This window comes from Carettochelys insculpta, chromosome 25 (genome assembly GCF_033958435.1).
Source record: "Carettochelys insculpta isolate YL-2023 chromosome 25, ASM3395843v1, whole genome shotgun sequence".
NCBI classification, from domain to species: domain Eukaryota; kingdom Metazoa; phylum Chordata; order Testudines; family Carettochelyidae; genus Carettochelys; species Carettochelys insculpta.
The window spans coordinates 9,611,099-9,628,408 of NC_134161.1; the positions used below are offsets into that span (position 1 = coordinate 9,611,099).

A 17,310-nucleotide genomic window follows, 5' to 3' on the forward strand; every position below is an offset into this window, starting at 1 on the left:
CTTTGCAGATTTCACCATCATCATCTTTTCATCAGCCTAATGATGTCTCTTTTCCTCTGGGGCCAAAACTCTGGTGCCAAAAAAAACAAAACAACCTGAAACCATCACAGTGGTGTTGTTGCTTCTGTCCAGGGGACAGGACCTGAGGTCACATCTCTGCACTGCTCCTGCTCCGAAAGAGCTCAGTTTGTGTAACCAAGCTGGGATTTTCATCTCCCTGTGGATGTGGCAGCATCTGTCTCTGATTGCTGGAGTGACAGTTGATGCAATTCTGCGAAGCTTTCTGGGGAACGTATCGGAGAACGGACAGACCTTCCTACCCTGGCAGGTGATTGTAAATGCTCATTCTAAGTTGTGTATTCCTTCTTCACTTCCTTCCTTTGCACCTGTGTTTCCTTGCATGCCACAGTATCTGAGAGTGTTCCAGTGATAAGAGGGCAGCATGTGTCAGTCCTGCACATTGTGCACCATAACAGCGTCAGATACTGTAATCAGTACTAACCAGTCTCCTTCCCTCACTGACTGTCTTTTGCTGTACTCTTCTCCTGATGCCCTGCTCACCTTGACCCCAACCCCTCCCTGGACTTTGCTGGGCTGTTCATGTTCTTGCCCCAGAGCTATAGTAGTTACAACTACTGTTTGCTCTCTCACCCTCCTCCCTTGTGTTTACAGTGCCAAACCGTGCTCCCCCTGGGATGAATAGAGGGATTCGATAGTGGGGCTTGGAGCCACCAAAGTTTGAGATGTCCTCTCTTTGCCCTGGAAAGCACTTTTCTTCTAGGCCCCCTTCTCCTCCTTTTTTAATGGGCTTTACTCCAGTGTACCTGCATGCTTAGAATTCTCTCAAGTGAGCTAGGCAGGCCACTTCAACAGACAGTCATCAGCCATGTGCAGCATTGCCACCTGCTGTTTGTTGCTTCACCGGGATCTGATTTTATCCCAAAGGCCCTGTTTGACTGCTCCCTCAGCTGGTGAACAGGATAGCAAAGTCCCTAAGAAGTGAAAAGACTTTAAGTATTATAGTTACTTGTTTGTTTTGTGTACTGAGGCTGCTATGGCACATGGGGGATTTTGTGGGGAGGGGGCAGAATGTCTCAGCCAACCTCTGTTTTGCCTTACTGCTCCATCTCTGTCCTCTTCAACCAACTGAAAGATCTGCCCCATTTTAGCACAGGCACTCAGCAGGAGCCAGGCTGGAGCTGCTGAGGAAAGCTGTTGTGACAGTGAGGTGATGGACTTGTGCATGTGTGGACAACAGATCCTCCTCCCCAAACTGGGAAAGTGGGTTCCAGACCTATCTAATCTGTGTCTTGAGACCTAACCTTTTTGTGACCTGCTACTCCCTCCTTTTGGGCTTCGAAAATGATGAGTGAAGAGACTTTCTTTGGTTCCTTTATTTGCACTTCTTTCCAGTCCTTCCCATTGTGACTTTTATTCAGTCATAGCCCTTCTGGCTCCAAATGATCTTATCCCAAACCAAACTCCTTCTGCATTTCTTAACATCTTCTCAGCCTTTTCTCAGCCCAAACCTTCTCTGCAATGTCCATTATAGCTTCCCCATTTCCAGTGCCCTCAAATTCTTACCTCCCTGTAGACTCATAAAAATCACCACTACTTTACCCTCCAATTTGGATTTTAATTGTTTCTGCACCTCTGTAAACATTAACTATCCTTGTCATTTTTCACTAAATATCCATCGTGGTCCCCTGAATTTAACTGGGTCTTCAGAGAACATCTTTCAGCATCCCTTAAAAAAAAATAACCTCAGAGCTGGCAAATATCTCAGAAGTCTCCCTTAACTTGAGAAAGACAAGGTAGATAAAGTAATATCTTTTATTGGACCAACTTCTGTTGGTGGAAATGACAAGCTTTTGAGCTTCGCAGAGCTTTTCATCAGATCTAGACAAAGTAACCAGATACTGTTTCAATTACCGTGTTTCTCTCTCATCGCTGAACCAGCATGGCTGTAACAACTCCCCTAACTGAAGTCTTTGCACATGTTCCAGAACTTCCTTTCCTGTAGCCCTGTCAGTTTATTTCTTTGTATTAACTCTTCTTGCTTTCACAAGCCACTTAGTTCTGCAGTCCTAAAAAGGCTCAGTTAGGACAGTAACAGTTAGGGATAGGAGTAGGAGCTAATTCTAGGGGCAGATTACTTCATAACGACATACTGCAAGGTTTCTACACCTTCCTTGAGAATATCTGGAGACTAAGCTAGTTGGATCTGGTATCTGATCCACTCTGGCAATTCCTACGAAAAGTGCTGTGGTGCTTTATCCTTTTTACAGTGTCAGAAACCTTTTCAAGCTCAGAGATGGGATGCATGCTCTGTGTAAAAGCTAGTTTCTTCACTTTACTCTCTGTTTTGTGCACTAAAATCGAGATTTTCAGAGGGGCTAGTGATTCTCTGTGTTTCAACTCTTCAGTGTCCAGCCTCACATGCTTGAAAAGATTATCTTAGGTGGGTGTGTCAAATTGGATATCCAAACTCACAAGTTACTTTTAAAAATTTTGTATTACTGCATTGACTGCTTCGTCCAGTCCCCGAAGATGAACAAAATCCTGAGACAGCATATCCTTCCACCTAAAGGTATGCAAAATATTTACAATGAAAGCTGAAACTGGCTGGGATCAGGGGAGGGCTGGGGGCAGGAGGCGTGAGTTCTCTTTATTTACAAGCTGAATAAAATGGCCCTGTTTCCTGAAAAATCCAACAGATTTTAAGAAGTTTCTTCTAAACCTGGCTCCCTTTTTGCAATGTGAATGAGCCCATTGCTGAAAGCATGCAAACCCTCCCCAGAGTAAAAGGTGGCTTCAAAATACAAACCACCTCAAGTTTCTGATAAACAACAACATGAAAATTCTTTGAATCAGTGTGTGAAAATAGTCACCATGCTGCTTTAAGTAGCTTCACATCTGAGTGGTGTGAATTTTTTAAAAATAAAAATGGCTCCAATTCAACCCTTTTTGCTTTCTCCTCGAAGGGCTTTTTCCTCCTTTCAGAAAGTATCTCTTGCTCTCCCCAGCTTCCATATGAAAATATCGTGCCTTCTTCCTCTTGCAAGGAATATTTATGCTCTGCTAGGACCCTTCATCACCTTTGTCCTTCCAAGCACCACACACGTTTAGTACAGAAATAGATGGTTTGACATCCTCCCCAGCATATGGTAGGAGAAAAACTACACCTCCCATGATGCAGTTGTGGTGTGATGCATCCTCACTCTTCATGCAAATACAGCCTCACATGATTTCCCAGCCGCTGAAACACAGTCAGCCTCTCATGAAATTTCTCTTGAGGAAATAGAGGTGGATCCTACTTCGGGATGCTGGGGTTGCAAATCACCTCCCCTGACAGCAGAGACTCCAAGGCTGTGGAACACTGACTCCAAAGAGGATTCAGCAGTTTAGGCATCTCTTCCCAGGGTTCAGTACTGCTTGCAGTCCCTATGTGTTGTTATGTCTGTTTCCTATCTTCCTTCAACCCATGCTGCACTCTTCCCAAGGCATAAGTTTCCCTCTTTCTCACTCCTTGAAATCTTTTGATTTGTTTGTCGTTTTCCCTCTCCCCAGTTCTCCTTCTAACTGATTTTGCTTTGTACTGCCTGCTATTTCACCATCCCTTTTGGGCCACCCAGGGTTCTGCAGCAGGCTCCCCTGGAGCTTTGACAGACTGGATAAGCAGCGTTGGACTTAAAGTGGCAGGCTCTAACTGACAGCATTTTGGTCTAAGTGCACAGAGGTCCTAGGACACTGATATGATCGGTCTATCTTAGCCTTTGGGCCTTTGCTTCTGTTGATGTTCTAACAATTGGCCCTTTATTATCAGCGCTGGACTTGCACTGGTTGCTAGAGTGGAAATGGGACAGGAATAATTGATGTGCAGCAGCTGGTTTACAGTCATGTATCAGTGCAAGACTAGATCATAAAGGCTGTGTGAGTTTTCAGTAATGCACGTGCGATGTGCCTGCTGCTTGTGTATGCCCAACTGTGCTTGTGTGGAATGGATAGAGCATATAGCATTTGAGACTGACTAAGGAGGTGTGTGTGCATGGGTGGGGGAGTTGGGGCTGGGGAGTGTTTGTGACTACTGTTAAAGTCAGCATGAGCCAAATGGCTAAAATTGAGCTGAATACTTGGAACATTTATGCTGCTCTCTGTTGGCTGTGGATGATCCTTATAGCATTTGGAGGTTCAATTTAGTTCAGCACCTGGATGTCCGGGAGCCTGCTTCTGATATCTTGGTGGCGTCTCTCCATTGAAGTCACTGAGGTGAGCTCAGACTGGAGCTCTTGATCCATACCAGACATTTCTCTGATCCTTCTATATCTGCAAAACTGGGCTTCTGACATGATGAGGATTGTAAAGAGACAAAAGGATTCTTAACCCCAAAGAGCTTTTTTTTTTTAAATATGGGCCTGCAACCATGCTGAGGGGCTATCAATACGCTAACAACAAAAACTGGTGTTGGGACGACATCTCTCCCTTGGAGCTTGTGATTGAGATTGGCTGTGCTTGTGCATGTATATCTGTATTCACAGAATGGATTTTATTATGAAGCCTGGTACAAGCGCTGGGCACACACTGTAAAGAATAGCTCTGAATTACAAGGAGAAAGAACAACAGGACCTGTGTGCACATGTGCATCCATGTATAACTGGGTGCGTGGAATCTATGCACTGCAAGACATGCATAACTAGTGCAAAACTATAAAAATAATACACTTTCCTGTACACCAATCGGGGAGTGCAGTGGTGTTTCTGAATGGTTGTGTGCGTGCACGAGGTACATGGATGGTATTATGTGTATGTGGGTTGGGATATAAATATCACTATCTGTTTGCTGGCTTTTGTGCACTGACGGTTGCCTATATAGTGTATCTGTAGATTTATGCTGCATATTGGCTAACCCGTTACGTGAGTGTATTCAGAGCAGTGTATTTTACTGCTGAGTTGTGTGTGTGCTGCATAGTCGTGCATGTGTCTTCTGTAGATTTTATATGAATGTCCTATAATATATGTGCACTGTGCAATAGCGTTTGTGTGAGGGTGTTGCAGATTGTTGACCAGTGCCCTGTAGCCTGTGTGTACTCTAGACAGTGGTGCCCTGTATATATGTGTACACTGTGTGCTGTATGTGTGTCTGGGAAATGCTTTCAGGCATGGATATTTCTGGCCCTGGGCAACTTTAAATTGGCCTTCTTCTGCAGCACTTCCCTCTGTCCCTTAGCTAGGTTTGCTTGTGCCTGTGTGGTTTACCAGGGTAGGTTAGTGCATTCCAGCCAGTTGTACGCATCCATTCCTGGGCTGTCCAACTAATACAATCCAGATTGATTTACTGTGGTAAAGTCGGCCAAAAAGGAAAACTGCAGTAACGGTGAACAGAGAAGCTGTCCCTGCTGGGCAGGAAACCTCAAATGATGAATGGGACTGTATGAAGTCATCCTGCTCCTCCAATCAGATGGCCTGTTTGAGAAAGGCAGGGGCCTCTGCAGATACAGCTGCCTTTCAACACTCGAGCTGTTTTTGCAAATTTACCTCACAGGATGATTTTTCAGTGTCAGAGCCGTGTATGTGAACCAAAGAGTTCCCAGTTTAGGCCCCAAATTTTTCTGAGTGTTGTTGTAAGGTGAGTGTTTTCAGTGGCGTGTGGATGAACACTCTTTCCTCCTACACCTGGATCTCTCTTTAAGAACATCTAAGGTTTATCCTTGCACTTACCTCTGTCTCTGCTGAACTGGTCTAGCTTTCCCCCTGCATCCTTACCTTTCTTTTAGGGGCTGCCTCCTTCCTCCCTGCATTCCTCCCTGCCTGCACCCATTGGATCCCACCCCCATATTGCCCAGCATCCATCTGCTTTTCTCCTTCTTCCACATTTCTCTGGTCCCTAGTGGGAGGATCTTGGTGTTGATTTTCCTTCCCATAGAGTTAGAAGCGGGAAGCAGGACGTCACCTTGTCCAGGAGAAAGACAGCTTGCTCCCTAAGGAAGCTCAGAATGCAAAGGAAGATGGGAGCATGTGAGACCTTTGTATGATAGGGGAGTAGATAGTGAATGAATCTCATTCCTGCTGCAACAATCTGTTTGACTCCAACCAAGGGTGTATATCTGAATCTTGTTGGGATACTTTATGGTGGCAAGGCAGTCAGCCTCTGGGGGCAGCTGGGCAGGCCTGGGGCTAGTTCTTGACTGACTTTCTTTTTATTCTCATCTGCCTGTCAAATTGTTTGTCTCTCGCTCCTCATCTTTGACTTTCCTTTTCTCCCTCCCACCCGCCTTCCCTGAATGGTCTTGTTTGCTGATAGGCCAAGCAGAAAGCATGGAGGCGTCTGATATGGCAACAGCAAAGGTAGGATGGAAATGCTGCCGGCCTCCTTGTGCGTAAGTGCCTTTGCTTGGCGTCTTCTTCCTTTTTTCACTCTCCCTTCTACTTTTCTCCCTTCCCCACCCCACCATTCCAGGGGCTGCCTTAACGCCAAGACAGGATCCAAGTCCCCCGGTTAAGTTCCTTGGCGAGCTTTACGCCTTCAGCCTGTATGTGCTACTTTCCTTTGAGGTCTGATGGAACTTCTTCCGGCTGTGCTCTAGCCTATTATGGGGATTTTTCTGAGTGGGAGGGAAGAACTAAGCAATTCCTGGTCTCTTGGCTGCTGTTGCCCTTTGTTGCCTTTGTCTGCCCCTCAGAGAAGGGGCACGAGTTAGTTTGGACGTTGAATAAGGCAGCTTGGCTGTAGTACACCAAGAGCGACACTGGAGGGTGCCTGAGAGGTTGGATTAGGGAAACTAAATTGCAGATCAGAAATGGCTTTCAGCAATGTATTGTTACAAGGAGATGGGGAAAGGAAGTGAGCTGAGGTTATAGAGGCACTCATTCAAGAGTGCAGGGGCCCTGCATCCCCTCAGGCATGCTGCTTGCAGTCTTTGCTCTTGCCAGTTTGTAGGTGCAGCTTTCCTGGGGCTGGGAGCTTGGAAAGCTGTCCCCGATTACAAGAATGCAGCTATCCAGACCGGAGTGGTTTGTGAGGGAGATATGGGCCTGGAAGTGTGTGCCAGGCATTCTGTCAGCAGTATTCAGAAAGGGAGATTTGCATACACATCTGGCTATGGCACTGTTAGTATCTCAGAATATCTGCAGCCCTATCAGTTTGTCCTGATGTCAGCAGCTCCTGGCATGCATCGTAGTTGAGATGAAAAAGACCAGGTGCTGCAGGGAGTAATACCCACGGTAGAATGTCTTCCCTTTGAAATAGTACTGAACCAGATAGCCAAGCAATGTGTGTGCTTGGGTGTGCTGTATTGCTGTGAATGCCACTCTTAGAGAGATGTGTATCTGAGGTCCTGAGCATGCAGGGTTACTGAGGAACCCATGATGTGTTTCCTTAGAGGAAGGGTGTTAACCTTGGGCCTTTTACCATATTTCAAACTGAGTAAATATTTCCCTTGACTCAGTTCCCTTGTTTCAACTGAATTTTAGTAATTCTTTCTTCAAATGGCTGGGAACTGTTGTTTGTAGCAGTATAACGGCTACAGTGTTTGTCAGAGGTGGCTGCACTTCACTGCAGTGCCTGTGTTGGTAGACTGTGAGTAAAATCTGCGATGTTCTTCTGGATGGGAGAAGCTGTACAAGTGTAAGTTTGTCCCTGTTACCGTATTTGTGTCACTGTTCTCCATCATCCCCCACCATCACTTTCCTGCAGCTTAGACAGTATCATTTCCATATATCTCTGTGATCTGAAAAATAACTGCGATCCAGAATGCTTAAGGCCTGGGACTATGGGCCAGTTCTGAAATCAAATGACACTGTTGTAAAGGGGGAGTAGCCCTACTGTCCTCAGTTTAGGACTGGTCAGAAATGTTTTCAATGAAAAGTTGCTTCATAGAAAAGTGGCCTTTTAAAAACAAACATTAGAATTTGTGAAACAAAATTTTGTGCCCTTATTGAACCCATTGTGATAAGACTTATTGGGCTTGGCTTTTATTTACAGAAAAGCTGATAACATTTTTGTGAACATTTATAAAACAGATCATTGCAAAACAGAAACAATGTGAGCACGGTGGTTGTTTTTTTCTTTAGCCAGTGCTGGCTTGGGAGCAGATACTCTGTACTTACACTGAGGTAAATGACATCAGAGGTTTTTCCAGTGCTGTTTATATTAAGCTACTCAATTCCAGATAGTATTAAGCTTTGTGTTCTAGTATATGTCCTTTAATCCTCTATTTTAGCTCTCTGCCCGATATTATGCTTTGTTCGATGCCTTCAGAGGGTTGATACTTAAATTCTCTAAGTTCCTAAGATGTTTTTTACAACCTGCAGCAGCAAGTCTCAGACCCTTGGTCTACAGAATTGGGTTCCTGCTCCAATGCTAAAAGCAGCAGTGTAGACACTGTGGCTCAGGATGAAGCATGGACTCTGAAGCCCAGGAATGAAGGCATCCATACTACTGTTTATAGCACTATAGGGGAGGGGTGCACAAAGTGGGTGGTGGGCTTCCTCGGGGAAATGTGAAATTTCAAAAGGGGGGCACAGAGTGATTGGCTGCTGGGTGTCAGGCTCATCATAATTAAATTTTTTTAAAAATACGTCATAGTTTGTAAGCATGTGTGTATACATTTATAAGCCGATTCATAAAGTTTTTACATTCCACATACTTATTTTCTTACACATGCTGAAAGGGGTTTTTTTATATGAATAAAAACAAAATTTCCATCTGTTTGGGTTGCATAAGACAGGTTGTGGGTGGCTCTACTGATTGCAGGGATAGAAAGTGGGGCCTCATGTAAAAAGTTTGCTCACCTGCTGTGGAGGAAGCCCAAGTCATAGATCAGGACTCTGAGACTCACTGCTGTGGGGTTTCAAATGCAGTGTACCCATACCTTTGAATTTTGCTTAGATTTGGGAACACACAGAATCCCTGGGGAAAAGGCTAGCTTACCGTACTAGCCCAAACACTGAGCTCTCCAATGGACTGTAACAACAGGATAGTAATACCACTTTCCACTGCATTTGTGCAGTCATCTCTCCTTTGCTGCTTATGGTGTCTAAAGAATTGATATTATCCTGATGTACCACAGAGCAAACCCAAATTCATTGCTTCATATTCCCATAGATTTGGAGCCTCCATGTTTTGGCCAGTGGTCCTGGGCCAAAGTTAATTTTCATCATAGGGCAATTAGCATGCAGCTTAATTTTGAAGCTTGTGAGATTGTCATTGGAGTCTCCTGAGAATTGTTTTGGGCTGGAGCACATGTTAGCACCCAGTGGTCATGTTTTGGCAAGTGATACTATTGTCTTGTGACATGAGGGGAAGTTTTTTTGGAGGCCCTGGTTAGACAAACACATGTCAAGGAAGCTTTATTAGACTCTAGGTCCATTTGGCCTTGCCTCAGTGCAGAGAACTGGACTCAGATGACCTCTTGAGATCCCTTCCAGCCCTGTTTTTCTCTGATTCTCTTATGCTGGTTCATGATGACCTCACAGCTTTCATAGAAATGACTGGCTGAACCTTGAGAGATCATCTAGTCCAGCCCACTGCCTTGAGGCAGGACCAAGTAAACCTAGACCATCCGTGACAGCTGTATGTCCAACCAGTTCTTAAAAACCTCCCATGAGGGTCATTCTGCAAGAGCCCTTAGAAAGCCTATCCTGACATTTTCCTCACATCTAACTTCAATCTCCATTGCTGCAATAATTGCCCATTACTACTTGTCCTACCTTAAGTAGACATGGAGAACAGTCAGTCACCATTCTGTTTGTAGCACCTCTTAACTTATGTGAAGTCTGCTTCATCAGCTTCCCTCTCTTCCCCTACCAGTCTTAGTTGCTCAAGATTAAACGTGCCCAATTTTTTGACTCTCTCTTCCTACGTCAAGTTTTCTAAACCTTCCATAATTTTTGTTGCTGTCTTCTAGACTGTTCATTTTATTCACATCTGTCCTAAATGGTGGTGCCCAGAATTGGACACAGAACTTCAGTGAAAGCCTCATCAGCGTGACAGTTACTGCCCATGGCTTGCAGAGGACACTGTTGCTAATTAATCCAGAATTATATTATCTTTTTTGCAGCTGCATCAGCTTATTGGCTTGTATTTCATCTGTGATTCACTATTACCACCTAACCAATTGTTCCCCATTTTATAGTTGTGCATTGCAATTTTTCCTTCCGAGATGAAGGATGTCACAGTTCCTTTAGTTGAGTTTCTTCTTGCTGATTTCAAACCAATTCTTCAATTTGTCAAGGTCATTTTGAATTATAACCTTGTTTTCCAAACGCTTGCAATTCCTCCCCTCCCCACCGCAGTTTGTTGTCATCTGCTGATTTTGTAAGCATATTCTCTACTTCTTGATCCAAGTCATTATGGAAAAAATTGAACAGTGCCACATCCAGGACTGACCCTTTGGAACCGCACTAGATGTATCCTCCACACTTGACAGCGAACCATTGATAGCTGCTCTTTGAATATATTATTTCAGCCAGTTGTGCACTTACAGTAATTTTACCTAGACTGCGTTTTCCTTGTTTGTGTATCAGAACATTGTGTAGGACTGTGTCAAAAGCGGGAACAAGGGGGTGGTTCATCCCGAAAAGAGAGCAAAAAACCCCAGTCCAACTGTGAAGGGAGGCTGTCCAGCCAGGACGTAGGAGATCAGGCCCTCTGACAAAAGCGGTAAGGGGCAGTGGAGGCTCCGCAGCACTCTAAGAATGGGCGCGGGAGGGGGCAGGCACTGTGGTCTGTGCTGCTCTGAGGGCTGACTGCCCTCAGCCCTGCCCCTTCTGGAGACATGGCCTCCCCCGCCACCTTGCCTCCAGGTCTGTGGTAGCGGCTGGACCCGCTGATGCAGAGGGAATCAAATCTCAGGTAAAAAAGAACAGTGATAATGGAGATCTGAAGTCCAAGTTAAATATGTTTGTTAAAAATCTATTCTTTTATTGAAGTAGATCGAACTGTAATGGAAAGTAAACTTATTTTCAAAGTGATTTTAATTTCCATGGTGACTTTTGCACTGATTACTTTCATCCAGGATTGGAAGGTTAAGTGCTGTGATGCTGCAAAGAGAGATTTGTATGTTGGAACTTTGCCATAAATGTGATGGGCTGATTTCCTCTTTGCCTCACACTTTGTTCAGACATTTACACCTGTGCAAAATGAGCATGAACCACTACCCAATCTGAACAGTGTCATTTTGCAATCCCTTAGCACAAGGTACAGAGCAAGAATGAAGTCGCTCCTCTGTACTTCCAAGCACTCCAGCCTAGATTTGCAGACTGAGGACATGATCATTTGTGGATGAGGTTGGGAAAAGCATCCAGATATCTGAGTGGCTTCTACCAATCAGAACTTCCTATAGTTTGAAAAAGCAATGCAGAGGTTTTGCTTTTGTAATTTTTTAAATGTTTGTGTGTGGCGCCAGTTCCCAATTCTGGCTAAGAGGAAAAGCACCAACATTCCATGAGAGAGGATGCATGCATGAGATTTCCGATGGACCAGAAGCTCTCATTAACAAATTTATCCTCATGGAAGCCAGTGAAATGGGGTAAACTATGGCTCTCTGTATTGCAGATGGAGTACTGAGGCATGTAAAGATTAAGTGATTTGCCCTGTGTTACACAGGAAGTCTGTGACAGAGCCAGGAGTGGACGCCAGATATCTTGGGTTCCAAACCTGCATCTGAATCACAAAACTATCCTTTATTTTGATTTGCTCATTTCATGGGGCAGATATTCAGGATATCATTGGACTCAACCTTGCATGAAATGGATCAAGTGCTTAGCATCTATTGGTTCTTATCCCTTCGGAGGTGTCTGCAATTGCTGTGCCTTGTTCGTTCCTCCTCCCCCACCACTTTTATACTTCCAAGCTTAATATTTAATACCACTTCCTTTCTTCTGGTGTGCGCCTGGGCACAGGGGCAGCAGTGAGGAGAGGACTCACCTTTGCAGCATTAACTGACGGGGATGGGCAAGGCAGTAGAAGTGCAGAGCTGATACCGTAAGGAGAAGTGACAGCAGGGATCACCTAATTCTGATCCACCACAGCTGATTGGCTATTTGCAGCCCCCTCACCCAGACTGTCTTCAAGGATGTCAGAATGCAAATCCCAGCCAAATCTCACTGAGGGGCAGTCAATTCTGCCAGAGTTTGCAGCTTACACTCCCGACAGCCTTTCTTGTGCTGGATAAATTCCTGACCTCCAAAATGTTCTTATAAAACAGCACGTGGTTGCCTGCTCCCTGTCTGAGCTGTGATTTCCAAAGGTGTGACTTTGCAGTACTGGTCTGTCCTACATTCACCAGACTTGCAGATCTCCTGCCCCATTTTGCGGCATTGCAGTTTGCCTCTCTCCAAAACTGCGTGCAGGCCACAGGCTCAAAGCAGTTCAGAAACTGAGGTGAGCTCAAACTGTGGATGTAATGAGCAGAGGAAGTGGAGCTGCTGGATTTGAGGTGATGCAGGGTGCGAATTGCAAATTTTGCATTCTACTGTTTTGCAGTAATGTGAGGAAATATGCCTTGAGAAACTGTAGTAAGTACTCCATTAAATGAAGATGTTTGCCAACCATGAGATTCCTTGTGGAACCAAATTCCTTCAAAGTTTTGGGATATTTGGATTCAAAGGTGCAGTCCAAGTCCATCCCTGGTCAGTATTGGATCTGTCCCAGTAGGCTGTTGGGTTCCCAATAAAATCACTGGGAGCTTAGACTGCTTCATGCTCTACAGTATCAGGGCCTGTATAAGTGCTTTAATCCAAAGGTGGTACCAACATGTTTTGGCATTAGCACCTCTTCTGTCACAGAGCTCAGCAAAGGTAACAGTGAGCAAAGCCTCAGACAGCCTTTCATTGGGGTTTGAATTCTTTTCCCCTGAGCAATCGCTATTCCTTTCTTCCTCCCTTTTGGTTTCTGGTTCGGTATGAAATGGCCAAGCCAATGCACGAGAGACTGTCTCAGCCTGATTTGAAAGGGGACCGTGTTCTTGTGATTTAGTTAAACCCAAAAGGCTACTTGAGAAGAGGTAAGGGTAAGCTGCCTTGTTTCTTTGTGTTCCTCTGAACCGCTATGGAGCCTGGAGGTTTAGTTTTCCTGTAAATTAAAGGAAATTAAAGCTTCCACTACTAGCTGCTTTCTGGGACAGATTATCAGATTAGATCACTCATAACGTATTGCGAATATTGTCCGAGGTCGTTAAGGACACTTCTTTCAGGGATGGTTTTGAATGTCACTCAGACCTTGAGCTGGGTCTTTCTCAAGGGGGAGCAAGAGGAATGTGCAAGGGGCTGGTTGCGTTTTACACAAAGGGGAGCAAGTTGGAATGCGTGGCTCCCTGGGAGCTAGGAGGTGCAAGCACCAAGCACTCTCAAATACAGGGGCTACCCCAGCTACACTAATAGCCTCAGACTGTGGGTGTGGCTGTACAACTACCAAATGGTCCTCTAACCCTTTGGAGACTCCCACGTTTATTAGGCCGTGAGTTTCCAGGGGTAAGACTCAGTTCCTTCGCTAAAGGAAATACAAAAGTCAAATGCAGGGTTTTGTGAGCGGGGGATGGGGTGTTACCTGTCCTTAGTAGGAACAGATGAAGCATCCTTCTTAATTTGCTTCATCAAGTGGTCCTCCTGGGCCCAGGAAAAACTCCCCTCCCCCTGCAGTCTATTTTTTTCTACTCCATTCATCTGTTTGTGTGTTTAAAAACAGCCGCCGGGTCCCTCCTTGCCGCCCACCCCCACTTTCCCCGGCTGCGACACGCCAGGGGCGGGCCAGCTGGGTCCCGGAGGGGGAGCCGGGCCTGGCCGGCGCGCTCGGAGGGGGCGTGGGACCCCCGCCTCTGACTGCCCCCCCCGGCCGGCCTCTTCCCTGCAGCGCGGGCTCAACCCAAACCCTGGAGCTGAACATCCCTGAACTTTGGCGGAGCTCCGCTGGGGGGGCTGCGGCTCGGACGGGCCCCCGTCTCCCGCGCTCGGGCCGCAGAAGGGAGCACGGGGACCTCGTGGCTTTCTCCTCCCCCGGCGGGGCCCCGGGCGGTGCGGGGCAGCCGCGACCCGGAGCGCCCGGGCGGCCCTTGCGGGGCGGCGCGCTCTTCCTCTGCCCTGCAGCTCCGGGGCTCCCGGCCCGGCGGCCGCGTGCCCGAGGGGAGCAGCCGGGGCCGGCTTCCGCCCCGATCTCCGCCGGGCGGCCGTGCCAGGGCATGTTTTCCAGCCCGCTGCCCTGCCGGCGCCGCACATGCTCAGCAGCGATCAGCCGCAGCCAGCGGCGCCGGGAGCCTGGCTGAGCCGCGCTGGGCAGGGCAGGACGCGGCTGCCTGCCTGCCGCAAGGGCGCCGCGCATGGGACGCCGCGCTGGCCGGGGGGCCGCCTCCTGCCCCGGCTGCTCCAATGTGTCCTGGGACCTCTGGCGCCGGGCGCGGGCGGAGCAGGAGACGGGCACCGGCTGGTGGTGACTGTACTCATGAAAGGGTTCAAGCTCGCCTGGTAAGTGGGGGGGGGCGGGCAAGCGACACCGTCTCCCGTCCAGCTCCGTGCACGGCGCATCCCTGCGGCCGGGGCCGGGCTAGGAAACCGCCGCGGGCACCGCACTGGTTGGTACCTGTCTGCAGTGCGAGGCCTCCACCGCCGCCGCCTGAGCCGGGGGCAGCTGCTCGGGGGAAGGCGCTGGAGGGTGCTGAGCTCTCCTGCAGGTGGGCTTGGGCAGAGGGTTCCGTTCCCAGCCGGGGCATCTCCGCATCAGGACTGCGGCGCAGCGGCCCTTCCTCCTGGCCTGGCAGAATTGGAGCCGAACTGGTCCTTCCGAAACTCGCGCTCGAAAGCGCTGCTCCCCGGGGGGCGCTTTGCTGGCATGTTATTTCCCTGACGGTGTTTCGGGGGGCGCAGAGACGAGCAGCTCCGCGGCAGGTGCAGAGGCCCTGGCCATAGCTGCTCTTTTGGGGTCAGTCCCCGCGCATTCTTAGCCTTCATTTCCAGGGCTTGATAGCACTGCTGTAAAAGGAGATGCTCTGGGGCAGGAAATTTCGCTACCAAAGGAGTGGGGGGGGGGGGGGGTGTCTTCCTCCAAGTTGAAATATAAATATATATAATTAAACTCAGATGCACTTTCTTGCTGCAAAATATACGTTAGATGGAAAATGACAGAGATGCAAAACAAAAAAAAAACCCAAAAAATGAAGTCTGAACTTTATTTGATGGGGAAGGTTCCACCCTTTTCACTGCAACATGACTTTGTAATTTAAAATGAAATTGGATGTGACGTTAGTTCACAGTGCACTGAACTAACTTCTTTTTTAAACCCCATTTTCCCTGTGTGTGAGGCGGGAGTAAGAATAAAATTAGCCCCCTACCTTATGGCTGGCTTAAGTACTGTGTGAAAAGTGCTTTAGGATCCTTATATAGAAGGTGCGTGAGAAGGACAAAGCGTGTTTTTTATTTTGTTTCAGTTGTTGTTGGTAATTTGTTCTGTGGGAAGAAAAGCACTCGAATATGTAGCATCAGGAAAACATCTTGCTGCGGGACCCAGTGAGGGACTAGTGCCAGAGATGGCTTAATAGGTCTTTTCCATCTCTTGTTTCTGTCATTCTGTGTTTATGTGCAAACACAGACATAGCCTGTGTTATAGATACATGAACATATGCATATATGTAATAAAACACATATTAAGGGCAAATATGTTAATATTTGAGAATCCTACGATTTTCCTGCTTTTTTGAAGAAAAAAAAACATTCATAGATGTACTATCTTATGTGTAGTTTGGGCTGGGCTGAAAGGTTGCGTAATGGTTTCGCAGTACCGTCAAGCAAGCAAGATGTTATGTATTTTGTAAGCGTGTATAGTACACAACCCTATCATGTTAGCCTCTGCATCCCCCATGAACAATACTGCACATCTAGTGTTGTTGCTATTAATAGTGTAACTACCTAACACACCTTTGAGATAGTAAAATATTCTTGAAGACAGAATCTCTAGCTAGTATATTGGCCTGTAACCGTGTCAGTTTTATAAAGCTTGGTAAAGTCAGCACAGAATGTGGACCTTAAAGAAATTTTCTAGAGTCCAAGATAATGAAAGAGGTAATGGAGGTATATCAGTAGGTGTCACTCTTCCCTCTAAATCAGTATCCCAGCATGAGGTATAGGTCAGGCATGTCCAGCCTGCAGGCTGCAGGTGTCCCTGGACAGCTAGTAATGCGGCCCCACAAGATCGTAAACTTTTAACATTATTATGTGATTTATATACATTAACTATATTATATATGTTATATGCACCCAAGACAATTCCTCTTCACTCAGTGCAGCCCAGGCAAGCCAAAAGGTTGGACACCCATGGGATAGGTGAATGGAGGTGATGGCTTTCTTGTGAGAAGCCTAACTCAGGACCTGAGCACTTGTGTTCATTGAAGATTCCCTGGCAGGTACATGCAGAGGAGGAGAGTGTTAGCCCCAAGTATGCTGGTCAAATTTCAGTTTGTTCTGTCTCTCCACATTTCTCCCTTTAGCTCATCTACTGTACATTTAAGAGTTTGTCTGTGTGTCCGTTGGTCCGTCTGTGAGTCCCTTTGTTCATGAACTCCTCCTGAATGAAAAGAGCTAGAGCCATCAAACTTGCAGTGCAGCTTCCTCTCATCATAACTTAAAGCAAGGTCTGCTAGCAGGGGCGGTTATACCGCAGAATGACCACAAGGGGCTGGCTGCACCTTTCAGACAGGGAGAGGGGCTCTGAATGGTGCTGGCCATGGGTAACGTTCCTGTGCTGATGCTGGCCATGGTTAGCCCCCCCACCCCTTCTGTGCTGACACAAAGGCCCCACAGCAGCAGCCTGATCCACTCTCCCCTGCTCCCATACTCACCGCCAGGATTGGACAGCAGGCAGAAAGGGGAGGAGCCTGTGTGGGCAGTGCAGCCCCCACCTCCACGGGCGACCCTGGAGAGGAACTGCCACCTCCAGAATACTGCAGACCTGGTGGCCCTGGGAGGCCACTGTTGCTGGAGCAGTGTTGCTCTTGCTGCCGCAGGTGGCCCCATTAGCCTGCTCAGCCCTCCCAGCCACATGTTCTGAGCTCCCTTCCCTGAGTCCCCTCCCAGCTTCTCTGAGCCCCTCTCAGCTCCCTGCCCTGACTTCAGTGCCCACCACCTCCTGCCTTGAGTCACAGCCCAACACCCAAGGCCTGAGCTCCTGCAAAAGCCTGACCAACACCAGGACTACTAAATCTTTTAGTAGTTCTAATAGGAAAAACTGTTCAGCATTCTCCCTATTAAATACATATAAAATATCACTTTCTTCACCAGAGTTGACTGCATTTTAGTGGTGGGTAAAAGATCCCGTGTTTTGTGTACA

At 47.1% G+C, this 17,310-nt stretch overlaps 1 protein-coding gene across 10 annotated transcripts in view; it reads left to right on the forward strand.

Annotated features, from left to right (window-relative positions):
- The window catches only part of GRAMD1B (GRAM domain containing 1B), a 216,808-nt gene that overhangs the window by 107,271 nt on the left and 92,227 nt on the right, over window positions 1-17,310 (forward strand). Inside the window, exons 1-2 of one of the 10 annotated variants that reach the window (XM_074977042.1) lie at window positions 313-328; window positions 6,301-6,344. The exons of 7 other annotated variants lie outside the window; for them this stretch is intronic. Coding sequence is in view for 1 of the 3 variants with exons in the window: in XM_074977035.1 (XP_074833136.1) it covers window positions 14,434-14,456 (23 nt within the window). In the remaining 2 variants the exon portion in view is untranslated. Of the gene's footprint in view, window positions 1-295; window positions 329-6,300; window positions 6,345-14,401; window positions 14,457-17,310 lie in introns of those variants that run through there. 2 more of the 10 variants (XM_074977039.1, XM_074977035.1) reach the window with 2 other exon arrangements.